General features: G+C 48.2%; 2 protein-coding genes across 3 annotated transcripts; both read left to right on the forward strand.

The window, feature by feature from the left end:
- Positions 1-1,693: 1,693 nt before the first annotated feature.
- NOP2 (NOP2 nucleolar protein) lies at positions 1,694-11,000 on the forward strand. The gene is given in 15 exon segments (XM_006862658.1): positions 1,694-1,805; positions 2,979-3,024; positions 3,199-3,287; positions 3,468-3,691; positions 5,386-5,441; positions 5,553-5,716; positions 5,974-6,173; positions 6,317-6,406; positions 7,210-7,297; positions 7,385-7,525; positions 8,047-8,186; positions 8,307-8,396; positions 8,553-8,675; positions 8,788-9,016; positions 10,330-11,000. Coding segments are annotated over 15 exon segments (2,463 nt in total).
- Positions 11,001-11,603: 603 nt separating this feature from the next.
- Positions 11,604-25,344, forward strand: IFFO1 (intermediate filament family orphan 1). Of its 2 annotated transcripts, none has more exons than XM_006862659.1 (10): positions 11,604-12,426; positions 16,818-16,878; positions 17,006-17,101; positions 18,073-18,213; positions 18,534-18,542; positions 19,212-19,393; positions 19,513-19,633; positions 19,878-19,973; positions 24,474-24,604; positions 25,239-25,344. In XM_006862659.1, exons 1-10 carry the CDS (start codon positions 11,651-11,653, stop codon positions 25,342-25,344), a joined length of 1,719 nt encoding a protein of 572 aa, XP_006862721.1. In that variant the 5' UTR covers positions 11,604-11,650. The 2 variants fall into 2 exon arrangements, with proteins under 2 accessions (XP_006862721.1, XP_006862722.1); XM_006862660.1 differs by having other exon boundaries at positions 19,236-19,393.
- Positions 25,345-26,438: the final 1,094 nt, after the last annotated feature.

Below are 26,438 nucleotides of genomic sequence, written 5' to 3' on the forward strand. Positions count from 1 at the left end.
ATAGGGTTTCTAAGGCAGACTGCCTCTACTATGTGCCACAGAGCAGCTGGTAAGTTTGAATTTCTGACGTTTTGGCTAGTAGCCAAATGTTCAGTCACTGTGCCACTAGGATGACTACCTGTGGAGAAAGATTCCAAAGTTGGAACCCTAGTGTGGCGCTGTAGGATAAGTGCTGGACCACAACGTGCGTGTGGCAGTTCAAACTCAGACCCAATTGACTTGATGGTGTTTAACAACAAAGTTGTGTAACTACTCTGGCCTGCAGAATTCTTATATGGAGGAAAAAAAACATTTGCCTGTCCAGCCCATTCTCACTCATGCAGACCCCATGGTTTCAGAAAGAATGATCGCCCTATGGAATTTTTAATGGCTGTTATCTTTTGGGAGCTTATTCAAGTCTGCCTTCTGATATGTAAAAAATAAGCATTCTCATAATTTTGTGGAGATTAAGCCAGTGAAGTTTTGGTGTAGCACTGTAGGATACACACCGGACTGCTAACCAACCACAAGGTTGGGCCTTCAAACCTACCAGCTGCAACTCAGAAATTTACACAGGGTCACTGAGTTGGAACCTACTGGATGGGGCTTAACCCCTACGTGCTCAAATGGACAAAAAAAATCTCTGCAATCTGGATGACATTTAGGGCAAACAAATCAGTGAAGTGCTTGAAACAGTTTTGGAGACCTAATAATCACTACGTTGGTGTCTATTTGAAGGAAGGAAGGAACTTGTATGGAACACATGCAACATGTCTCCCTATTGCCCTCCACAAGTGAGGGTAGGCAGAGTGAATCCTTAATCTGAGTGGGGCCAAGCAGGTGGATATGGAAGGGGGTTTCCTAATCAGGTTTGGGGGCAGGAAAAAAATAAGCGGGTTCCATGATGATGTATAGGGAGGGAGTCCTGGTGTGGTGCTGTGGGTTAATGTGCCAGACTGCAAAGCCGTTTGAACTGCAAGGTTGGCGGTTCAAGCACACCAGCTGCTCTTTGGAAACCCTATTACAGGGTCGCAACAAACTCAAATGATGTTCAGAATCGACGGGCATAGGGCGGTTGGATGTCAGGAAGAGGTTATGGTTGCAACGGGCCGGTTAGAGGGGAAGAAGGCAGCGCGTAGGCACCCGTTTTTCCGGAGTTTAAATATCATGAGGCAAAAAAGCCAATGCCGGGAACTAAGTTGTGCACCCAGCTTCCGAATTGTCTCAGGCCATGCCGCCGCCTGAGACCGCCAGGAGCTAACTTTCCGGATCCAGCAGCCAACTGGAGGCCACCGGAAGAGGTGGTGCCATGGGCTGAGAGAGCTCTGTGCGCCTGCGTAAATTGTTTCCGCTTAGACTGACGTTCCAATTCTAACTCCGTGGTGCACGTGGAGTGTGGTGCCTACTACAAAGGGGAGTCTTTGGCTGAACCCGCTTTCGGGTGAGCAGAATTTTCGGGTGGGTCTAAAGGAAGTTGAGGTAAGAAAGGCTACGGCACCGAACGGGCCTGGGGCGTAGGGAATGGGAGCGCCAATACAAATGGCGTGGGGCTCCAGGGCGGGATTGGCCTGGCCTCGATGGCTGTCGCCGGTGCTGAGAGCTGAGATTCTGGTCGAGGCGGTGCATTTTCCTAGTGTAATACACTACGTCTGCGTCCTGCGGCTCTTCCTTACAACACACAAGACTCTACAGTTTCCGATTTTTCTTCAGCACCATGGGGCGCAAGTTGGACCCTACGAAGAAGGAAAAGCGTGGGCCGGGCCGAAAAGCCCGCAAACAGAAGGGTGCCGAGACAGAGCTTGCCAGATTCTTACCTGCAGATAAGGGTCAGTTGTGGTCACCTGGACCCCCGGCTTTTGAGCCATTTTTCTCACTTATATCTTAACGTCCTGCGGTGTTTTTTTTTTTTTAGGTTAACATCTTCACTGTCCGCTTCAATGGAATCTTCTTTGTATGAGTTATTAGGAAATAAGAATGAATGAAAAACACTCAATGTGTCAAAGTTTAGATCTTAGGGAAAGATGGCACAGGGACACAAGTACGCATGCAAGGGGAGATACAGTTTAATCTTGTGAAATTTCAGAGGACAGGTGGGGCCAGGCAGTTAATGAGAATTAAGAAAAAAGTCTTGCTAAGAAGCTGGGTTTTGAAAAACAGTAAACGTTTTGGCAGGAGTAAATTCCATTCGGAGCTGCATTGTGCAAGGGATGGAGATGGGAAACATCTCCATCTGGTTCCCACAATGATGTGTACTCTGCTTGACTGCATCATGGCAAACTGGTGGGAGGGAGGATTGACAGGTAGTTTTTTTCCAACTTTGAATGGTGGTTGGTGGTTATGTGCTGTGGAATCGGTTCCGACTCATAGCCACCCTGTACAGGGTTTCAGAGGCTGTAAATCTTTATGGGAGCAGAAAGCCTCATCTTTTTCTTGCGAAACAGCTGATAGTTTCGAACTTTGAATAGAACTTGATTTATTGAGGTGCAAGTGTCAGGTACTGTACTGGACCTTTGGGATACATTACATCACTTATATTTACTTAAGAGTGGCGGGGGAGGAAGGTGGGGGGGAACTGTTGTCTTGATTTACAGTTGAGGAAATAAAAATTGAGAGGCTAAATAATTTGCATACAGTTATTAAATGACAGGTATGCGATTCAACTTTGTATTTCCTGGAGAATATATGAAAAACAGCATTTGAGCAGGTAAAATCTAGGGCAGTTTGTAATTGAATAAAGGAAAGCGCAGAGGAAAAGATGGCTTGAATCTGAATTCTCAGAATGTTGGTGCTGCTTGTTGAAACTGACATCTGGGAGTCCAGACATTTGGTGGATAAACAACCAAATGAATATTTCATCATCTTTGTGTCTTTTATCCAGTTCCTGGTGCAAAGTGTCGATATACTAATTGTCTACCCACCTTTACTTCTCTATTTTTCTTTCTCATTTCCCCTGTAATCTCGTATTTTGCCTTTTAAATTTTGTTTTGCATTTTAAATAGATGGTGATGAAAATTCCAAGAGGCTGTCTAGTCGGGCTAGAAAGAGGTGAGTGTATGTGTCCAGGCTTGTATAAGATTAAATTGGTGTTGTTTATCTTGAGCCATGTGGGATAAATTAGTGGAGTGGGCTCATTTAGGGTTCTCAGCGTGTCTGAGTGAGGATGGGAAATGGTAGAGCCTGGAAGTAATGTTCCCTTTTCTTAACCCTTATAACTTCCAGGGCGGCCAAAAGGAGATTGGGCTCTGCTGAAGCCCCTAAATCCAACAAATCTCCTGGGACTAAAACATCGTCTGGAAAGCTACTAGAAGGTCAGTAAAAATAACTGGGTGGTACATGAGGGGTCTTCAGAGTCTCGGTAGGGAAGGACTTGCTGTCAGGGTGAAAGGAACAACCAGAGGACATTTTTAAGGAGTAAAAATGCAGGTTTCAGGGGTGCTTGGCTGTTACCAGTCCAGGATTCTTCAAATCCCTATGTATCATCTCTGCAGGAGCTGTGCAGATACCTGCTAAGAAGGGAGCCCCATCTTTATATAATGCTGCTCAAGGCAGGAAGCGCAGAGCACCATCCCACAGTAGTGATGAAGAAGAGGATGAGGAAGACTCTGAAGAAGATGGTGTGGTGAACCAGGGGGACCTTTGGGGCTCTGAGGACAGTGATGCTGATATGATAGATGACTATGGAGCTAGCTCCGACTCCGAGGAGGGAGAAGAGGTGAGATTCAGTGGATATTCAGAAATATGGATCTTTACCTTTTAAAGTATTTGGTATGTAAGAACACCTTCCTTTGGGCTTCGTAATTCTCTGTTTAGGAAAATAATACAAAATCTGGGCAAAGATTTATTTACTGAGGTGTGAGAAGTTATTTATTTTACAGTTAGTATATTAATGTATTAGTGGACTCCTGGTGTGGCGCTGTAGCATCAACACTGGACTTCGAATCATAAGGTCAGCAGTTCAAACCCACCAGCTGCTGCTTGGAAACCCTATACAGGGTTGGTATGAGTCAGAACCGACTCGATGGCACTTCATAATGACATATAATGCAAACAATATATAATTCCATAGAATAAAACAAGAAAGCCCCCATTTACACCCCTCTCCCAGGGCCCCTTTCGCCATACAGTTAATTCTCTCAGTTTTGTAGGTACCTTTGTGGATGATAAGGAGCCTAGTGGATTATGAGCTGGGCTACTAACCACAAGGTCAGTAGTTTGAATCTACCAGTTGCTCCATGGGAGAAACATGAGGCTTTCTGCTTCCGTAAAAACTTACAGCTCAGAAAGTCTATCCGAGGGTTATTGTGAGTTGGAACTGATTTGGTGGTACATAACCAACCACCATGTGGATGATTATAATGTTAAATGCCATTGAGTTGGTTCTAACTCAGAGCGACCCTATATAGGGTTTCTGAGGAGTGGCTGGTGGGTTTGAACTGCCGGCCTTGTGGTTAGCAGTTCAATGCTTATCCTAGAGTGCCAAAAATATTAGATATATGAAAGTTTCCATAAAATCCAATATGCATAAGTTAGTTATGATTCATGTGCTTGATGAATTAATATTTGGCCATTGTATTTGTTTATGAAAACGCTTGTTGGTAAGTGAGTGAGAAAAAAAAACAAGACACAAACTTACAAATATGTTGGGTTTAACCATGTGGAAAATATTGCGTAAATCTAGCAGGAAATAAAATAAAATAGATACTTAAGGGCAATTTTAATCTTTCCTGATAAATGAGCCCACAACCTTGTGGTTCTCTGTCCAGTGTTTATGGTAAAGAGCCATCATGCTCCCCCGCATACAAATGGGTATCTTCAAGCTTTTTGTGATAGATATGGAAAATATAGGGTGGTAGAACAGTATAACAATCCCCTCTAGTCTGCCACTTAGTTTTAACATTGTGTCAGTTTTACATTCAGTTCTTTAATCATCCATAGTTCCATCTGAGGTTGTTACATTTGTATCTAGAAAATGATAAAACGCTGGAAAGTCAGACTTTATATTACCAGGCCTAGTCTATTTTGGGGAGTCCTGGTGTGGCGCTGTGGGTTAATGCGCCAGACTGCAAGGTCGGCAATTCAAGTTTACCAGCTGCTCCTCAGAAACCCCTATACAGGGTCGCTATGAGTCGGAATCTACTCAACAGCACTTCACAACAACAGCAGTCTATTTTGGTCTGCCTGGGTGGTGCAAAAGGTCAACCCCACAGCTGCTAATCAAAAGTTTGGTGGTTCTAATGTACCCAGAAGCACCTGTTCAGAAAAGGTTTAACAATCTACTGCTGAAAAATCAGTCACTAAAAACTATACAGAGCACAGTTCTGCACTGACCCACCTGGGCTGCCCCTTAGTTGGAATCGACTTGATAGCCAGTGTGTGTGTGTGTGTTTTTTTTTCCCCTCTCTTCAGTTGCTGCCCATTGAAAGGGCGGCTCGGAAGCAGAAGGCCCAGGAAGTTGATGCAGGGTGAGTTTTATAAACAGGTGGAAAATGGGTAGCATCTGGATGGGGGGAAGCTGTAAGGATGGAGGAGGGCGTTTTGGTCTGTGAATCATCTGGTTTGGGGTCTGTTTCTAGGGACCAGTGGAGTGAGGAAGAGACTGATGAAGAGGAAGAAAAGGAAAAAGTGTCCTCTGAGTCAAGCCCCCACACCAAGGATGATGAGATCGAAGGAGGCCTACAAATTAATGTGGATGAGGAAGAGCCATTTCTGCTGCCCCCTGCTGGAGAGATGGAGCAGGATATCCTTCCATTCCCTGGTGAAGGGGAGGGAGAGGGTGCTTTGGAGGAGGGACTTGTAAACCCTTGTTGTTGTTGTTAAGTGCTGTGGAGTCGGTTCCCACCCATAGTGACCCTGTATAGAGTTTCCGAAGAGCAGCTGGTGAGCTTGAACCGCCAACCTTGCAGTTCAAACGGCTTTGCAGTTTGGCACATTAACCCACAGCGCCACACCAGGACACCTAGAGAGCAGTATAAAACAGTTCCTTAACAGGCCTACGTGTCCAGGCTCCAGATCTACAACGAGTTCACAAGCGGATCCAGGATATCGTGGGAGTGTTACGAGATTTCAGCTCTCAGCGGGAGGAAGGTCGGTCTCGTTCTGAATATCTGAACCGGCTTCAGAAGGATCTGGCTACTTATTACTCTTATGGAGATTTCCTGCTTGGCAAGCTCATGGACCTCTTTCCTCTGTCGGAGGTACTGGATTGCCTGTCTAACTTTGGCTTTTCTTTTCTCATCTCTCTTTTTCATCCTGTGTAAGGAAGAGAACAAGCCAGCCCCCTTGTTCTCTTCTCTTTCTGACTGAGCTCCTTGGCCAACCTCATATCTTTTCTCTGCAGCTTGTAGAGTTCTTAGAAGCTAATGAAGTGCCTCGGCCCATCACACTCAGAACCAATACTTTGAAAACCCGGCGCCGGGACCTTGCTCAGGTGAGGGCTGGGTTTTGAGGTTTGGAGTCACCGCTGTGCCCTGACTAGATGAGATCTTAGTATGAAAGCATTTATTGGTTTAGGGCTTCTGTGGTTTCTTTGAGAAACCCCATCCCTGCACCTTCTCTGTTCTCTGCAATTGGGTTGAAAGCAGGGTAAAAACACAGCCTTAGAAAGAAACTGAATGGAGTTGTGTGCATTTTAGATCATTGAGAAGCAGGTGAAAGCTAATTTTTTCAAGCATTTCAGGGGCCCCAGATTAAAGACCCTTGATTTAAATAAGGCCAGTGATGAGTTCCTGTGTTGAGTATCTCCTGGTGTGAAGGTAACGCAGTGATTACCTTTAGTATGCTTTAGCCAAAAACATGGATTCCTGGTCTGGTACTGCAGGATAATGCACTGGACTGCAAGGTCAGTTTGAACCATAATGTCGGCAGTTCAAGCTTCACCAGCCACTCCTCGGAAACCTTATTTAGGGTTGCTATGAGTCGGAAACAATTTGACATCACTTAACAACAACAACAATCAAAAACATTAAATTTTAGGGTGGTTAAGAAGCCTCATGAGTCACTTTCAGGAAATAAAAGGGTAGGAGTTGATAGTCTGCTTTTGATGGAATTAAAGCCTTGAGTTAGGAGCCTGAGGTTAAAAAAAAAAGGGTCTCATGGGATGGGATGTTTATGTTCTGAATAAGGTCTCCAAGAGTTAGGGTGCCTCACATCTGTTGGTAGGACCTTGGTTTCATGCCTTCTTGGGCATAACACCCTATGAGGTTTTTAATTCTTCGTCTTCTTAACCTTCAGGCTTTAATCAATCGTGGGGTTAACCTGGATCCCCTGGGCAAGTGGTCAAAGACTGGACTAGTGGTGTATGATTCTTCAGTGCCCGTTGGTAATTATCCCCTGCCCAATAGCCCTCTTGCCCCAGTGCCTGTCCCGGCACATCACAGGTGCATCACAGGTGGGTCCTTCTCCACAGGTGCTACTCCTGAGTACCTGGCCGGCCACTATATGCTGCAGGGAGCCTCCAGCATGTTGCCTGTCATGGCCCTGGCACCCCAGGAACATGAGCGGGTCCTGGACATGTGTTGTGCCCCTGGAGGGAAGACCAGCTACATAGGTATGAGGAGGACAGGTGTGATAAGGATTCATCCGGCTCCACTTTTGAAAGTGGAGCAGGGAGGAACACATGCTGTGGGATCTGCTGGGTGCAAATCCCACATATGCCACTTTGTACCCAGATAACCAAAGGCAAGCTCCTGATACTCTTGTCATTTGTAAAATGGGCTGTAATTGTTTGGATTGTGATGATTGAAGTGTAATGTCTTTGTTTTAGTGTTCAGTACTTACCAGGCAGTCATAACCATTATTAAGCTATTACCACTTCAAAGAAGTAATTTCACCTATTAGGACAGAAAGAAGCTCTTAAGTCAAAATGGTAAAATCAGATCAGCAGGGTGGCTTCTCACTGGGGGGGCAGGAGATCGGGGTAGACCTATACAGTCTGCAGTGAGGAATGAGACTCTTGAAGAGTGAAGTCTGGCCTTGAAGTGAGGAGACTTCACCTATGGACTTCTTGATGCGGGTGGGTAGTAGGGGAGCTGACTGGTCAGCACTGTGGCCCTTCTTCCCTCACTCTAGCCCAGCTGATGAAGAACACAGGTGTGATCCTTGCCAATGATGCCAATGCTGAGCGACTCAAGAGTGTGGTGGGCAACCTGCATCGGTTGGGAGTCACCAACACCATCATCAGCCACTATGATGGGCGCCAGTTCCCTAAGGTGGGTTTTCAGACCGCACCTCTGTGACCCTCCTGAGACTTTGACTTTACATACCTCTAGGAAATGAATGATGCTGGGTAAGTTGCAGAACACTTACGATGAACCTACCCTTTCGCCCAGGTGGTGGGTGGCTTTGACCGAGTACTGCTGGATGCCCCCTGCAGTGGCACTGGGGTCATCTCCAAGGATCCAGCTGTGAAGACTAACAAGGTGAGGAGTTGGTTGGTGGGGCCAGTGAGGGGCCTTGATTAGACCTTGTAGAGTAAGAGTGTGAGGTAAGGGAACATTCCTAACAGTCAGTAGCTCACTCCTCTACTGAGGGTACGTTTTGAAATTCTGAACCCCGTGGGTCTCTTCTTGGGACAGGATGAGAAGGACATCCAGCGCTGTGCTCACCTTCAGAAGGAATTGCTGCTGAGTGCTATTGACTCAGTGAATGCCTCCTCCAAGACAGGAGGCTACCTCGTCTACTGCACCTGTTCCATCATGGTGAGGCCTCTGGTATGGGAGGGGAGGACTGGGGGACTAGCTGCCCTTCAGAGGCTTCCTTCAGCCCTCACTCTGCTTCCCTTCCTTCTGGATTTCTCCCTACCATGTCCAGGTGGAAGAGAATGAGTGGGTGGTAGATTACGCTCTGAAAAAGAGGAATGTGCGTCTGGTGCCCACGGGTCTAGACTTTGGCCAGGAAGGTTTTACCCGCTTTCGAGAAAGGCGCTTCCACCCCACTCTGCGTTCTACCCGTCGCTTCTACCCGCATACCCACAATATGGATGGTTTCTTTATTGCCAAGTTTAAGAAGTTCTCCAATTCTATTCCCCAGTCGCAGACAGGTAAGTGATCTTTCTACCTTTCATCCCAACTCTAGTTGTTCCTGAGCCCTGAATGTTGTTGGGGCATAATAAAGTGCATGTGGCTAGGAGCCATGTGTTCTACCAAGTGGCTGCAGTTGTTCAGCATAAAGTGCATTCCAATTGAGGGCTGTGGTTTCTTTTCTTTCCTGGCCTAGCGTGAACTGAGTGGTTTAATACCCTCTGCTGGTCCAGCGTTCTTTGCACTGGGTTGGCACAGAGCTTCTTAGAGTTCTCAGCAGTTCTCAGAGTACACTAATTGCAGATGATTTTTCAGCCATCTTCAGGAGCCTGGCCCGGATCTGCAGGGGAAGGGTGGGGTTTTCTTAAACACACGTGTCAGCACGCTGGTATATATAACCCTGAGTTGAGTTGGAAGTGGGAGAGAAGAGCTTCTGAATACAAACTGCATAATTTATTGAGTTGATTTTTTTTTTCTTATTAAATAATGCCCTTTACAAGAGCCTTATCTGATTGTTAACAGAGTAAAAACCTTAATAATAAAATTTGACGTAACTTAAAATAACATATTTAGTATGTCAATACTCATTTATACTTGATTAGTTTCTTTCTAGTTGCTGTGGGTATGCTTTATTTTTTTATGCATTGCATCAAAATTAACATTTTAAAAATATTTGTCGTCTTTGATTAAAAAAACAAAACCCAGTGTTTTAATGTATTCACCTCCTCCTAAGAGTGGCTGGGGACTCTAGACTCAAGGAGGGAGAGGGGCTGTGTGCTGACGGCCAGAGGGGGCATGCTTGCAGGGTATGCCTTTTGGTTGTTTGAATGGTTATGTGTTCCTGAGTGCTTGGGTGTACATCCAACAAAAACACAGAAAGGGAATGCTTTTGAATGCTTTTGAATGATGATGCATGGGGGAATTGTAATCATTGCAATGAAATGAAATACGATAGAATGAATGTAAAGCTGATGTTTTCACATGTAAACTATCACTCAATTCACAATAAAAACTTAAAATAAAAAAGTGTGTACTGCTACTTGCTGTCCTCAATGAGGGGAGTAGCTTCTTGAAACCTTTTGACCCAAGGATGGATAACTCCTCAATCAGGTTGCCTTTTTTTTAAATAGTATTTGAGTAAAGGCCAGGTCATATTGAGTGGTATGAGTGTAGGTGGTTTCCTCTTCGGTGCTGGCCTTGTTATATGGAACACTTGGTTAAGTGGCAGTCAGTAGGAAGTTCCTATATTAATAACTTCTACTTGTCTCCCCTGAGGATGAAGATTGTTTAGTGATGAGGCCCATTTTCTCATGCCATCTGTTGAATTTTCCAGGAGATTCTGCAACAGCCAACACTACAAACCTTGATTTACCTGACCTGAAGGATCAATCTGCCTACAAGTCTGAAAATAGCAGCCAGCCTACCAAAAAGGCCAAAGGGTCTGAGAAGGCAAAGCAGAAGTTGCAGAAACAGAAATATCCCAAGAAGGCCTCCTTCCAAAAGCAGAATGGCATCTCCAAAAGGACAGACTCAGAATTGTCCACTGTCCCTTCTGTCACAAAGGCTCAACCATCCCCCAAGTTCCAGGGTAGTAGCAGTCAACCAGCTGAAAAAGCTGAAGTCATCAGGGAACCAAAGGTGACTGGGAAGCCAAAGCAGCGATCACCTAAACGGCAAACTCCCAAGAAAGTTGCCTTTCTGAAGCCAGATACCCCTCCCAAGGGCACAGACTCAGAAACACCTGCTGTGCTATCCTCCAAGACCCAGGCTGCCCCTAAGCCTGAGGACCATGGTCAGCCCCTTGGGAAGGCCAAAGGGGCCAAGAAGGTAAAGCAGCAGTTGCCAGAGCAGTCTTTCAAGAAAGCTGCCTTCCGGAAACAGAATGGCATGCTCAAGTGTCCTCATGCTCCCACCACTCAGTACTCCCTCAGTCCCAGCCGGCCCCCACCAGCAAAGAGGAGGAAATCTTAGTCCAGTGGCAACAGCCACCCACTGTTGTCTTAGAGGATGGTTGAAAAGTAGACTGGGATGGCTCATTGCCATTGTCACTGGGTTGGAACTCTTACCTCTGCAAGGATGGTTTCTCCATTGTGTATACACATGAAATTTAATATACATTTTACAACCTTTGGCTCCTGTGTGGTGGTGGTGGGGTATTGGGGTTGGTAGGGTACTGGCTTTCTGCTTTAGGATGGAAGATGGGATGGGATCCTCTGAAGGAACAGTTTAACTGGTAACTTCAAGGACCCAAGAAGAGGGGAGTTAAGACTCAAAGTTGGGGGCTTAAGGCAAAAGAGAAGTAGGAATATGAATGTCCTGCCACTGTATTCCATTGGGGCATGAGGGTCCTGTTTTCTTATGTCCCTGTACTACCCTGGCTGAATTCAAGCAGGGCCTGGGTTTGGATCTTCTGAGGGCAGGGGGCTACCAGTGCTCCTCTTCCTCAGACGCGGAAAGATCCAGGTCCATGTCTCCAATTAGAGCTTTTCATTGGCTTCCTCTCTGCCCTCCCTTTTCTCCCCCTGACCTCTGCCCCTCTCGCGGAGCCGTCTGATTGGTTGCACCATGTCCCCCAGCCGTTTCATTGGCTTTTCTCCCTCACCCTCCATCCCTGCTCCTGCACTGGTCTCCATCTCCCAGCAGAAGGCGCAGCCATGAATCCGTTATTCGGTCCCAACCTCTTCCTTCTACAGCAGGAGCAGCAGGGTCTTGCCGGGCCACTGGGGGACCCTCTGGGAGGTGATCACTTTACTGGGGGAGGGGACTTGGCTCCGGCGCCACTCGTCCCAGCAGGCCCCGCTGCCTACTCACCGCCCGGGCCGGGAACGGCGCCCCCAGCCGCCATGGCACTCCGCAATGACCTGGGCTCCAACATCAACGTGCTCAAGACCCTGAACCTCCGGTTCCGCTGCTTCCTGGCCAAGGTACATGAGCTGGAGCGCCGGAACCGGCTGCTGGAGAAGCAGCTACAGCAGGCGCTGGAAGATGGTAAGCAGGGCCGGCGGAGCCTGGCGCGCCGCGACCAGGCGGTACAGACTGGCTTCATCAGCCCCATCCGGCCGCTGGGGCTGCCCCTGGGCGCCCGGCCGGCCGCTGTCTGTACCCCGTCAGCGCGGGTGCTGGGCTCGCCCGCCGGCCCCCTGACTCCCTCAGCGACCGGCCACTCGTCCTCCACCTCCACCGCCCTCGCCACCGCCAGCTCCACCACCTTCTCCTCGTCCACCCGCTTCATGCCGGGCACCATCTGGTCCTTCTCTCACGCCCGCCGGCTTGGACCTGGCCGAGAGCCCACCCTGGTGCAAGGGCCTGGCCTGTCATGGGTGCACCCCGACGGGGTGGGCGTCCAGATCGACACTATCACTCCAGAGATCCGCGCCCTTTACAACGTGCTGGCCAAAGTGAAGCGGGAGCGGGACGAGTACAAGCGGAGGTATGTTGAGCCTTGAAGGAGAAGACAACGGCAGTGGTTGGGAAGGAGGGGTAGAGGCCACATAGAGCAAGGCTGGGGTTGGTGTGGGCTCAGAAGAGGGGAGCAAGTAGGACCCAAGGATCTGGGAGAGATGAACTAAGAGTAAATAAAGTTTGTGCTGTAGAATAAGGGGCTTGGAAGTAGATGCAGTTGGATCCTGGAAAAGTAGAATCCACAGAGGATACAGAAGTAAGACTTGTGACTGGAAGAAAGATTCCAGGAGCAGAACATTGTGGGGCGCTTCTTTCTCCTGGCTTTGCTTTCTGTCTCTTCTGAGGCTGCAGTGTTTGAACCTTTGTGAAAGGGCCGCTGCTGTCTGGGAGTTACCTGCTGGGGTACTGTGTATCTCCATCATTCTCCACCCTCAGAGCAATTTGTGGAAATAAGCTCCACATACTGACCAGAAATAAGAGGCAAAGAGTGTAGCTTTCATTGGGGAGACTCAGGTGACATTAGGCCCTGCACAAGAATGGTCCTGCCACAGCTCAGGAGTTCCCACAGTAAGGAAGGTCAGTGGACACTGGGTCCCTGCCCCACTTCCACAGGAAAGGCTCTGGAGACCTGAAGGCATTCTTTGGCAGAGGTCAAAAGAATGCGAACAGAGAATAAAGGGAATTTCCTAGGGTAAAGGATGGGGCCTGGTGGTTGTTACAGGGCTTGTGGGAGCTGGAAGAACTTGAAAGGGTCAAGAGCCAAAGTGGGGAGACTGAGCAGGAGGCAGCTGGGAATATGAACATAACCAATGGCTGCAAGGCAGGTGGGGCAGACCCAGTGCATTCTGAGGAGGCTTTGACTTTCTCAGGGGAATCCAGTGGGGGTGGCACAGGGGATGATGGGCATAGATGTGATGATACCAGAGTGGTGGCTATGTACCAAGTGGACACCTGAAGGTGGCAAAGAGCAGACCATGACGACAGCCATGAGTACAACCAGACTCTAGACTCTGTCATCAGTTCCCTGGTTGAGAAGGAATAGGAAAACAACAAGGAGGCTTTGGTGTGCAGGCCTTCAAGTTTAACACTGGCAGTCACTCACTCCTGCTATAATGACCCCTTGTGGTAGGTCTAGAAACTAGCCCTGAAAGCCAATGTAGCCAAGATAGGTTACTGATCTGGAGAGGGTGGGGTTGGTTAAATGTTCTGAGAAATTACAGCTGGGTCTAGGGGCGTGACCTTCAGGGATCCGTACCCTGCCTGAGTCTGCCAGATCAGAGAACTTTTGAAGGTTGAGTTCTATCCTTATGTTGGGTTCCTTAGTTGTCTGTGGTATATTGTCCTTGTTGATGTTATGTGGAGTCAGTTCCGACTCATAGCGACCCTGTACAGGGTTTCCAAGGCTGTAAATCTTTACGGGAGCAGAAAGCCTCACCTTTTTCCTGTGGAATAGCTGGTAGTTTCAAACTGCTGACCTTGAGGTTCACAGCCCGATTCGTAACCACTACGCTACCAGAGCTCTTTATACTGTTCTTACCTAAGCCAAAAAACAAACCCACTGCCATTGAGTCAATTTTAATTCATGGTGACCCTAAAGGACAGAGCAGAATTATCCCATAGGATTTCCAAGGCTGTAATCTTAAGCTGTTCTGCAGGAGAAAGATGAGGCTTTCTGTTCCCATAAAGAAGTATAGCCTCGGAAACCCTGTGCAGGGTCGCTATGAGTCCAAACCGACTCCACAGCACATAACAACAACAACAATTTTAAGGAAGCAGACTGCTACATCTTTCTCCTGTGGAGCAGTTGGTGGATTCGAATCACCCACCTTTGCATTAGCAGCTGAGTACCGTTGTGTTTTTAGGGCTCTTTAAACGTCCCAGGGGCTCTCAGTTGTCCTAAACCCACCATTCAGGTCTCACCAAGAACCAGCCTACCCTGGCAGAGGTTAATTCATGCACTCAGCAAAGGAACGTGGACAGTTCAGAAATATACTCCTAACCACAGGAACAACTGCTCTTCTCAAGGACTTTTTTTAAAACTGAAAGAGTGTTTGCCTATGGTCCAGCTGTCCAGACAGCAAAGAGATATTCCTTGAGTGTGTGTGTGTGTGTGTGATTAGCTCATTGCTCTGCAGCACATTTGCTATGTGGAAGGTCCTGTAGCTAGAACCTGGTGGTATGTGATCTGGGCACTTATCCAGGCTTCCATCCGAGATCCCCTGCCCTGGTTCTATTCTCTTTAGAGCAACACCATTCCTCCGTACTGTCTCTAGCCTGGGAAGTGTGTGGTGAGCTAGAGCACTTAAGTAGGAAGGAGCTGAGGCCTCCTGGGTTCTCTTTTCATCTCCCCTACCTTGTCTGACCGGGGGTGGGCTTCTTTCTTGAGCTTCAGTTTTTCCAGTGGCCCTAATTAAAGAGAGGTGTTTGTTACTGCTGAATACATGGAAATCCCTTTCCCATTCTGCCCATGTTAAGGGAACTGCGTGAGAGCAGATTGGAGTAGAAGTCCAAATGTATAGTGCAAAAGTTTGGCTGTAGAACAAATAGAATTCTATTGACCTCCCAAATTGTTTGTCTTCATGTTTTTATCCTATAATTAAAAAGAAAAAAATCCTGAATGAACTTTTTAATCTAGGTTTTGACCTGATTTTGTTGGGTTACCATATCAAACAATGTTCCCTGCCCCTGCATCTTATCCAGGGTCATTGTCACCTTGTCAACCTTGCTTTCTTCATCCAGGGACTTACAGACTTCAGGGGCCTGAGGGCACAGAATCCTGTGCCTTCATTTTTTAGATGGAGAAATCAAGACCCAGAGATTGGGGTTTTATATCTAAGAAAAGAAATTGTTGGATGTTACAAGGGCCCTTCCTTGGCCTTGACCATTTGAAGTAGAATACCAGAGCAAAAGGGAGGAGGACATGGAACCAGCAGGGGAGGGTGGGCAAGGGGGCTAGGAAGGCAGGGATCTGAGCTGCAGGACAAAACTGGCAGGGTGGTTGCTGAGCCACCTTCTTGCCAGTGCGGGAGGGGCAGCCAGGGTGATGTGCAGGAGTTATTATTAGGAATACTGCAGTGCGGCTGCGGGTGAGGGGCCCAGAAGAGCAAAGGGAGATGGGACCAGAGCTAGAGCCCAGGGGACAGAGGAGAGGGTCAAACAAGAAAACACATGGAGGGCAAGGGAGAAAAGGATTTAATCCTGTTTCACAGAATCCATTTGCTTGGATTTTTATTTTCTTGCTGTGTTCTTTCCTGCTTTCTAATCACCTTGTTTATATTGAGGATTTTTTTTTTTTAGTGCAGTTCCCCTCCTTTCTCAGACTGGAAGAAGCCTTTCCAGAATGTGACCAGAATAATGGCCTCTTATGAGTAGGGTGTAAGACATTCTGTTGTCCCAGCTGACCTTGGAGGGTCCTGAAATGGCAGAGCCCAATCCATAGCAGTGGATTTAGTCCTACCAACCCTCTTCAGTCTATTTGATAGAATAGATTATATATTGGTTTACTATGGATTGTAATTGTTACAAATCCTAGTTCAGGGGCCTACTTACCCTGCCCAGGGGCCCAATATGCTTTCTAATCTACTTGTGGCGTAGTCAGTCTCTCTATTCTAGATGCCAGGTCCCAGAAATCCTAGGAGATTCTACTTCTAATTCTCATCCACTGCATTAATGAGGCATCTTGTCAGACTCATATCTGCTTCCTGGTTTCGGACCCATGGGTTTGGGTGTTCCGAAATACTAGGTTCTTGTTGCTGGTTGCTTTAATGCGTCTGGGAGTTTCTGGCTGTAGGGGCAGCTCTGTCACTCCTCTGTGGCTTACCTGGTGGGGGGTGCCTGGGTGGGCAGTTTCTAGAGTGTGTGGGGAGTGTATCTTCTCCTGGGCTCTTGACCAAGTCAGTTGATGCGGTCTGTGTCCTGCAGCTGCTTTTCCAGGGTTAAATGGTACTGCAGGAGGCAGGGCACCAGGCTAGACGAGCTCTGTTCTGGTGCGGGCAGGAGGCGGGAGTCCGGATCTGTGCAACAGAAGGTGGGAGACTGGGCTGGGCGGGCCTGGTGGTCTGGCATGGGCCGGAGGGAGACAGCTGGTTGGAACTGGGGCTGAGTGGGCTGGGCACAGGAAGGGACTAATGGCAGCAGTTGCTCTTAAATATAGATCCTGGTGAGTGGCTGAGGTGATGGGAAGGCAACTGGTTAGCTCTGGAAGCCAACTAGTTAGATCAGCACTTGCCAGGAAATGTGGAGCTGAGGGCTAAAGCCAAGGCCAGCAGCTGCACTGGTTGGCCTGCCAGACAGGCCTGTCCAAGCACCTCCCCATTTAGGGAACCAGACCTGGGGGGCTTATTCCTGAGCTGGAGAGGTGGGGGGGGGCAGGGCAGGGGTCCATCCTCAGGTTCCCTTGTTCTCCCTGATGTTTGTCAGGTGGGAAGAGGAATACACAGTTCGCATGCAGCTGCAAGAGCAAGTGAAGGAACTCCAGGAGGTGAGGGTGACTGCCCCCTTGCCTGGGTGTCCTCACAGTCCCTGGAACTATCCCTGCCCTGTTTTGGTCTTCTTAATCTCTCGTGTTGGCAGTGTCCCTGATGTGAGGGTTTTCCCCCTGACTACAGGAAGCCCAAGAGGCAGATGCCTGCCAGGAAGAACTGGCGATGAAGGTGGAGCAGCTGAAAGCTGAGCTAGTGGTCTTCAAGGGGCTCATGAGCAATGTGAGTGAGCCATCCTCTGCCTTTCTCGCGGCGGGGCCGTCATGAGAACTGCCTTCAACAAGCCAGACAGAGTCCAAGTCGTGGCCTATTGATTTCCTGTCCGGCTCTATCTACCACCCCCCCACCCCACCCCCGCTTTATCCTTTCAGTTTCTTCCTTTACCACTCCCAATTCAAGAAAAAAGTCCTCCTGTGTAGTGGAGGGCAAGTATAGCCTCCAGCAGGACTAAGGGTGTTACCCACAGCTGAGTCAGTCTCCACTCACAGAGACCCTGTGGGACAGAGAGAACTGCCCCATAGGGCTTCTAAGAACACACTGCCTCATCTTTTCTCCTGGGGATTTGAATCGCTAACCTTTTGGTTAGCAGCCCAACGCTTAGCTCATTGTGCCGTCAGGGCTTGTAGAGTTGTTAAGTAGTTAGCAAAAGTGTAGATTGGAGAGCCAGGCTGCCTCTGTCTAAATTCTAGCTCTGCAGACAGCTAGCAGGGTGGCTGGCCTGGGGTGAGTTCCTCAGCCTTTCTGGGCCTCTGTGGAATGGGTATAATGAAGGCATTTATGCTGCAGGAAGGTTATAAAGATTATAATGCGCTTGGAGCATTGCTGAGCACCTACTTAGGGCCCATAGTGCTTGTGAGTGTTAAGATCATCTCAGTACTTCCCTTGTTTTTTGTCCTTCCCAGTGGGGTCTCTCCCTGGGAGCATAAGCACTGGGGGATAAGGACCGCTGCTACTTTGTTGGTTAGAGTGCCCAGCTCTAGGGAGAACCTGTGTGCCCCTGGGGTCTCCCTTCCTCCTGAGCAGCCCAGTCTCTGGCCAGAGCAGATTGCTCTGCCCTGAGGACCTGAAGATGTCTTCCTGGGGCAGGTGATGGGGCAGGAGACTGGAAGGAGCAGGAGGAACTAGCAGGGGCCACGTTGGTCCCTGTCTGGAGTGTGGATGCCGCCTTACTCTTCCCTGTGTTCCCCTGACAGAACTTGTCAGAGCTGGACACAAAGATCCAGGAGAAGGCCATGAAGGTGGACATGGACATCTGCCGCCGCATCGACATCACCGCCAAACTTTGTGATGTGGCTCAGCAGCGCAACTGCGAGGATATGATCAAGATGTTCCAGGTGAGAGGTCCCTGGGTGGAGGCAGGTGGAGCCTAGCACTCTCCAGCCCACACGCCCCAGTGCCTGAGCCCAGAGGAGGGTTGAGCAGGTGAAGAAATGTCACCAGTGCTGGCCTGGGGCACAGGACCTGCCCTCCTTCCTGGAGAACCTTACCCTGGAAGCTGGGGACCCAGGTGGGCCTAGGTTGGGTTTGAGGAGCAGCCTTTGGAGAGAAGGTTTGAAAGCTGTCTCTAACACCATCTCTCCCTCCCCTCTCTCTCCTCTGTCTGCTTCCTGTCCTCTCTCTCTTCCTCTCACCTTCTCTCTTGCTTTTTCCACAGAAGAAACTGGTTAGTTTTGATCTCATGCAAGCTTATTAATGTCCCAGCCCCCGTTTCTAAACTACCCAGGTCGGTTAGCTATCAGTTGTGACCCACTGGGCTTTCCAGCACTGACTTCTTCTCTTCCCATTTTCCTTGCTGTTTTTCCCCTTCTTTTGATCTCTTTTTCGCTTTTCCTCACTTCTTTCTATCCCTTTTCCTTCTGACTTTCCGTATCTGGAAGTGGTTCAAGTTTTCATTTATAAACACTGTATTCTTCTCTTCCTTGAAGTCTTAAAAATTTTCTTTTTAGTTTCATTTTTTCATTGAAATACTTTGTTTAGGAAAAAAATCCCCATACCCACCCCAAGCCCTCTTTAGCCATTTTACACATCTTAATAACAAGCCATCTCTCCCCTTATCTTACTGCTCTATTTTTTCTGTTTCTTTTTCTTCCTTCTCAGTCCACAGCTTTGTCACCATCCTGTGTCTGTCTGTCTGTCTTTGGTAACTCTCTGTGTTTCTGTTCCTGTCATGGTAACTGTGTCTTTTCTCTCTGTCTGCCTCACCCTTTCTGCTGGTTCGTGCTTCTCCCATGATGCTGCCCCCTCTATCCCCCTGCCCACCTGTTCTCCTCATGCACCTGGCCTCCCCCACTCCCCACCCTTTCTCCTCATGCACCCGGCCTCGTCTCTGTAGTCTCTGCACTTGTTTCCCATTAAGGTCCCATCCATGGGGGGGCGGAAGCGGGAGCGCAAGGCTGCCAGCGAGGAGGACCCCTCCCTGTTGGAGAGTGACGGGCCCCGCCAGCCCGATGGGGATGAGGAGGAGAGCACAGCCCTCAGCATCAACGAGGAGATGCAGCGCATGCTCAACCAGCTGTGAGTCCCTCAGGCCCATCCCAGCAGCCCCGCAGCCAGACCCCCACAAGAGGCCGGAGCTCCCCAGCAGCAACCCCTCCAGGCACAGGCACCCCTTGACACCTGGGTTCCGTCTTTAGGAGGGAGTATGATTTTGAGGACGACTGTGACAGCCTGACTTGGGAGGAGACTGAGGAGACCCTGCTGCTATGGGAGGATTTCTCAGGCTATGCCATGGCAGCGGCAGAGGCCCAGGGAGAGGTAACCATTCCTCCTGGCCTCAGGGCCCTTCCAGCTTGGTACCCTTCCTCCTCCTCTCCCTAACCCCTCGCTCTGATCCTTCTTCTATGTGGCTGTCATCCTGTATCTCCTTTGTCCTTTGTTTTGTCTCTCTCCAGTGTCCTCTAACCTGATTCTCTCTCTTACCCCTGCCTTGGCCCTGTGGTTTATCCCTATCCCCACCCTCCCTGGTTGGCCTGTCCTCGCTTCCCTTTCTACCCCCCAGCAACAGGAGGACAGTTTGGAGAAGGTGATTAAAGATACTGAGTCCCTGTTCAAAACCCGGGAGAAGGAATATCAGGAAACCATTGACCAGATAGAGGTAAGGACATAGGTTGATGCCAAGAGGCCCAATCACCCAGCGGGTCATGAGTGGAGATGCAGCTCTGGGGCCCCATCACGGTATGACCGTAGAGGTCTTCTTTTTCCTTTGTGGGGATGAGCACTCATTCAGCTGGTTATACCTATTGTCGCTGTTGTTAGGTGCCTTCCAGTCGTTCCAACTCACAGTGACACCGTGTACAACAGGACAAAACAGTGCTGGTCCTGCCCCAGCCTCTCAATTGCTGCTCTGTTTAGGCTCAGTGTTTCAGTCATGGTCAATCCATCTTGTTGAGGGTGTTTGTCTTTTTTGTGAGCCCTCTAATTTACCAAGCATGATTGGTCTTCTCCAGGGACTGGTCATGCCAGATAGCATATCCAAAGTACGTGAGACAGAGTCTTGGCATCATCTCTTCTCAGGAACATTTTGGCTGCACTTCTTCCAGGACAGATTTGTTTGTTCTTCTGATCACCCATGGTATATTCACTGTTCTTCACCACAATTCAAAAGCATCATTCAGTCTTCCATGTTCATTGTTCAGCTTTTACATGCCTGTGAGGTGATTGGAAAAACCATTACTTAGGTCAGTACACCTTAATTCTCAAAGTGACACTTCTGTTTTTAACACCTTGAAGAGGTCTTTTATAACAGATTTGCTCAATGCAGTACATGGTTTGAATTTTTAACTGCTGCTTCCATGGGTGTTGATTGTGGATCCAAGTAAAATGAAGTCTTTAACCATTTCCATCTTCTCGGAATTTATCATAATGCTCTTATTGGTCCATCTGTGAGGGATTTTGTTTTCTTTATGTTGAGGTGTAACTCATACCTATAAAAAACCCAAACCCACTGCCTTTGAGTCAATTCCAACTTGTAGTGGCCCTGCAGGACAGTGTAGATCTGTTCCCTAAGGTTTCCGAGACTGCCAGTCTTTACGGAAGCAGACAGTTTCATTTCTCTTCATTGGAGCATCTATGAGTTTGCACTGCTGACTTTATGATGAGTAGTCCACCACTAGACCCACTGTGCCACCAGTGCTCCTCCCACAGCTATAGTGGGTTCGTAACATCTCAGGCTTTGGAGCTCAGCCACTTACACACTGTTCTTGTTAAAGTGCCATGGAGTTGGTTCTATCTCAAGGAGCAGCTGGTGTGTTTGAGCTGCTGACCTTGTGGTTCACAGTCCAGTGCTAATCCTACAGGAGCACACCAGGAGTCTCATCTGGAATTTTGATGTTACTTATTTTATTAGCGTGTTTCAAAATCAAAATGTTAGATAATACGCCCTTCTAGGGTTGTTGTGAAGATGTGGTGAAATAATGCTCATAAAAATTCTAGGGCAGTGGCTGGCTCATACTAAGTATGCCATGATGGTAGTTTTCTTATTCATAATACTGCCCGAGTTACAGTGCTGAGGTGGGCCTGAGTGTTCCTGTTCCTTCAGCTCATGGAGGAATTCCCGTTCTTATCTGCTAGCCTTGAGGAATCTTCTGGAGATGGCTAGTGAAGTTGCTGCTTTCCTTTTAACTTCAACGTTACACCTTCAGGGATTGCAAGAAGTGAGCTGTGGGAGGAGTTAGCCATGATTCCTTGTGAGACCTGCCTGCCCCTGACCTTGTCCTTTTCCGATGCACACTGACCTGGGGAGGAGGCAAATGAATTTCTGTAAACCTCAGCCTCTCTTTAGGCCCGTGCGTCATATTTATGCTCTATTGCTCTCACACTTGCCTGCATTTTGAGAGGGAAGTTAAAAATTATCTTTCTATCTTCCTACTCTTCCAACACACATCGAATGATTCAGTTCCTTTAATCAAAATCTGCTTTTTCTCTGCTCAGGCAGACAAATGCAGAAGTTTAAAGACAACAGCCAAATTTATTCTTCTAGTTAAGGGGATGGGGAAGGAGAACTGGTCTTCTCCACTCTCCTGTTTGTACCTGTCTCACTGTTCCCTCTCTCCCGTCTTCCTCCCAGACTCTTTCTGATGGTGGAATCAAGGTTTGAGATTTCCACTGTACCTTCAATCTTGTGGGGTGCTTAGAGTAGTGATCTGGGCTGCTGTCTCCACTGGGGTCATCCCCAGGACCCAAAGTACCCAGGTTAAAGCATGACAGAAAGAAAAAGAACAACAACAACAAAAACAAAAGAAAATCCTAACTGGAAACATGTCTTTGAAGATCTTTTCCGGTGATACGAGGAGAAATGTTAGGAGCATGGTGACACATGAGTAACCTACATCCTTGTGGCCTTTGATCTCTTAGGATCACTGAGATGAAAGCAAGGGCATTTCCCTTGATCAGATGACCAAGTAGGTGGTGGTGGGTGGGCTTCTTCCCCTCCTTCTCCTTCCTCTTCCCATCTGTTCTCATCTCGCACCACCCCCACCAGTCACAAAGCGTAGTTTGTTGAAGATGACAAAAAGATTTGTATGGTCATGACCTCACCTCTTCCTCGCTTTAAATATGTGAGTTAAGGGGTTACAGACCAATGAGTAGAGATGCCTGGTAACTGAACTCATTTCTTCCTTTTCTTTCATTTCTTCATTGCTTTCTTCCTGTCCCCCTGGTTCCAGAATCCAGTCCCCTCTACTCTGGCTCTTCTGAGTCAGAGAAGTTGGGTGTAGGTGGCAGCTGATCTGCACAAGAACTGATAATGTTGTATTTTCCTCCTAGATTGGACAGCCAGCATCTTCTGTTTTCCTTGCATCCCAGTTGTTGTTTAGCCAACCCTGCGGTTTGATGCTCACTAGGACTTCTGACCATCTACACACCACCTTATCCCAAAGACTGCTATCCTGACCATCTCACTTGTCTGGCCCTACAACTTGTTTACTTCTTTCTCTAGGTTTCTGCCCTCTCTCTGTTCTTTCAGTTTCAGATTACTCATGGATAGTTTCCTACCCTTTTTCTTTTTCAGGCATTCAAGCAGGTCACCTCAAATGATTTTATTCTGCTTCCCCTTCTGGCCCCTGTCCTTTGTACCCCAAACAAAGGAAGGCAGTGGATTGTCTGTGGCCTAGATCTTTTACTGTCTTTGTCTGGGCCTCTCAGTTTGACCTCATAGCCTGCCTGCTACAGAACCGGGCTCTCCTGATTCTAGACTTTGAGCCCGTTGTTTGGTCACATACAACACTTCTGAAATTGAGAGATTTTTTATAACCAGCATTCAGTATGGCAGTCTTTCTTGTTGTTTCTGAAAACGGTTTGTTGTTGTTGGTTTATAGGTGAGGAAATAAATGTATTAGCTTTCTAGGGCTACCATAACAAAGTACCACAAATGGGGTGGCTTCTAAGAACAGAAATGTGTACTTATCGTAATTCTAGAGGCTGTGAGTCAGCAGAGTTGGTTCTTCTGGAGGTCTCTAAAGGACAGTCTGCTCATTGCCTTTCTCCTGGTTTCTGGTGACATCCAGTAACCTGTGGCATTGCTTGGCTTATAGATCTCTCCAACCTCTACTTCTATTTTCACGTGGCTGTTTTCTCCTCTGTGTCTCTTCTCTTTTGTGAGGATGCCACTTATATTGAATTAGGACCCATACTACTCCAATACTCATGCTCTAACTGATAACATTTCAAAGACCCTATTTCCAAACAGGTCACATTCAGATACTGAGGGTTAGTTAGGACTTCAACATCTTTTTAGTTTGAGAGGGGACACCATTCAGTCCCCAACAATAAAGTATTGAGGAGAGAATGGTGAGCGAATTGGTCCCTTTAACTGGTACAGATGGGTTTCCTCCATGGTACCATGAATCTGGTGAATACATCACAAAATTCATGAAATTAACCCTTAAAGGGACTCACAGGGGACAGACTTGGATACAGCATTAGAGTAGCACTGTGGGATAATGTGCTGGATTGTAAGGTCAGTTTGAGCTTCAAGGTTGGTGGTTCAAACTCACCAATCCCTCCTTGGAAATCCTCTACAGGGTTGCTATGAGTTAGAACTGACTTGACAGCACTTAACAACAAACCTTAGTGTAGCACTGTAGGATAAGCACTAGACTGGTAACCGCAAGATTGACAACTCAATCTCATCAGCTGCTTTTGGAAACTCTATACATGGTCATTATGGGTTGGAACTGACTCACTGCGCGCGCACACGCGCACACACACACACACACACACACAGATGAGCTAAGCCCTGAAGGAACCCTGCTGGGGGAAACAAGCCAGGACACAAATGGAAAGCTGTGTTCTGTGGTAAGAATTCTGATCCTCTCCCTCCGGCCGACAGATCCTTTCTTCAGTGCGCTCATTGCTCTGTCGCAGGAATGCAGGCCAGTAGCAGACCACTTGCATTCCTCTCCAGCTAGATCCCCAGGACTTTCAGGGGAAAGATAGCATGTTCAGTACCTTCAGCCTCAATCCATGATTTGTCAACCCAAGCCCTCCAGTATGGCTGTCTGAGCACCACTGCCTAGCTGGTACTCCCAGTGTGGTAGCCTCTTGGTGTCAGAAGCAGGGGAACATGCTGACCCAATGGCCCTGCCGCCCGTCACAGCTGGAGCTGGCCACAGCCAAGAACGACATGAACCGGCACCTGCATGAGTATATGGAGATGTGCAGCATGAAGCGGGGCCTCGACGTGCAGATGGAGACCTGCCGCAGGCTCATCACCCAGTCAGGAGACCGGTAAGGGTGGGCATATGGGGTGCACGGAACAGAGCCCCTGACTGGCCAGCTCTGGAAAGCCTGTGACAATGGCTTGGTCACATCTTGATGTGGGGCTCCCTGTTGGCTGTCCCCTGCTACATCCAACCCAGATCAACAGTTAGGTGATACATTTGTACACCCATGGCTAGATAGCTGAAACTCCAAATGCCACCAAATCTGGTGGTCTTCTGGGAGGCAGCTTATAACTGACAAGGAACAGAAAAGGTGTGGGGCAGATTTTTATCTGAAGTCCAGGGTGTGATTGGTGCATTTGTCCCTGTGTAAGTTATATCTCAACCTAAAGTTTGAGAACAACAAAAATGTCACCACAGTAATGTAGCTAAGAGATAAATCCAGGGACAGTGTCAGTGCACACGACACAGGTAGTGTCTCTCAGACCAGGACTGGAGAGAGAGCTGACCTCTGACCTCTTAAGTCCCCAAGAAAGAGATGAGGTCATGGGCAGGAGAGGATTCTTTTCACCCCTTGCCACCTTCCTTGTCCTCTGCCCTTCCTTACTCCATAGTCTCCCAGTCATTCATTTTCCTGCCAGAGAATAAGAGCACAGGATTCTTCTCCTGCCCCAAGGTGACAACTGGTGTTTTTTTTCTAGAAAGTCTCCTGCTTTCACTGTGGTCCCGCTTAGCGAACCGCCACCACCGCCAAGCGAGGCTGAGGACTCAGATCGGGATGTCTCATCTGATAGCTCCGTGAGATAGGAACCTGCTGCTACCTCGGCTCCCCCTGGGGCCCCACATACTGGGATGGTGGGAGGGGCCTCACAGAAGGGAACTAGCACGTGTCCCACAGTACCAAGCCTGGCCCAAGGGCTTGGGCACTCCTTTCCTGGCTTCCTCTGGCCTCTCCAGGGCTCGGGGGTCTGGCGCTTGACTTGGCCTTGCCCTTCCCAAGTAACTCCCACCACTGTGGGACTCCATGTGTGGGAGTCTTTGCTACTTTCCCATCTTTTAAAACGCTGCCAGACTGGAACATAGCCTCTTCCCTTGTCTGTGTAAGGAATGGGTTGGATCTTCCTTCCAACTGTGACCCAGTGCCAGCTGTCTTTGATTCCATACTGGTGCTAGCTGGCCCAGGCACTGGTTATGAAGTGGATTAATTAAGTTGGAAGTTCTGTGGCTTGTGAAATACCTGCAGTTCAAAGGGTTCCCTCCCTGTTATAGGCAAAGGGAAACAGCACTCACAACTGCCCACCTGTTCAATGTGTGGTTGTAGCTTTCCTCTGGGTGGTGCCCTGTAGCTGTAGCTGATGGATCTGATGGGTATAGCATCCTGGAGGGAGATCCAAGTGCCTGCTCAGCTCCCAGTCAGGGAAGCTACTTGTGTGTGTGCACAAATGCAGTGTGTGTGCTCTTGGGGTCTTCATCAGCTGAAGATGTGCATCACACGTGAGACCAACAGGCTGAGTAAGAGGACGGCCCTGACTTGGGAGAAATTGGAGAGAAGTTGAGAATGAGTATCTCCTGTGCTGACATTTGAATGGAATCTTTAATAATAATGAAACTGATGATTATTTATTGAGCACTCTTTGTTTTTGTTCGTTTGAAGAACTTGCTGGTAATTGGCTACACGGTCCTCTACACTACTGTTCCCATCATCTCCATCTTATAAATGGGCAGTGAGGCACAGGGATATATGTACCAAGTAACTGATTCAAAATAAATATGGCAGATCCAAGATTCGAATCTAGGTCAATTCCCTGCTTCACCCACAAATAGGCACAATGTGAACCTGACATCAGTTCATCTTCTGTCAAGGTCACTTGACTTGGGATCCAGTGGTTTTCAATACTATT

The sequence above is a fragment of the Chrysochloris asiatica genome, unplaced genomic scaffold (genome assembly GCF_000296735.1).
Source record: "Chrysochloris asiatica unplaced genomic scaffold, ChrAsi1.0 scaffold00050, whole genome shotgun sequence".
Lineage (NCBI taxonomy): Eukaryota > Metazoa > Chordata > Mammalia > Afrosoricida > Chrysochloridae > Chrysochloris > Chrysochloris asiatica.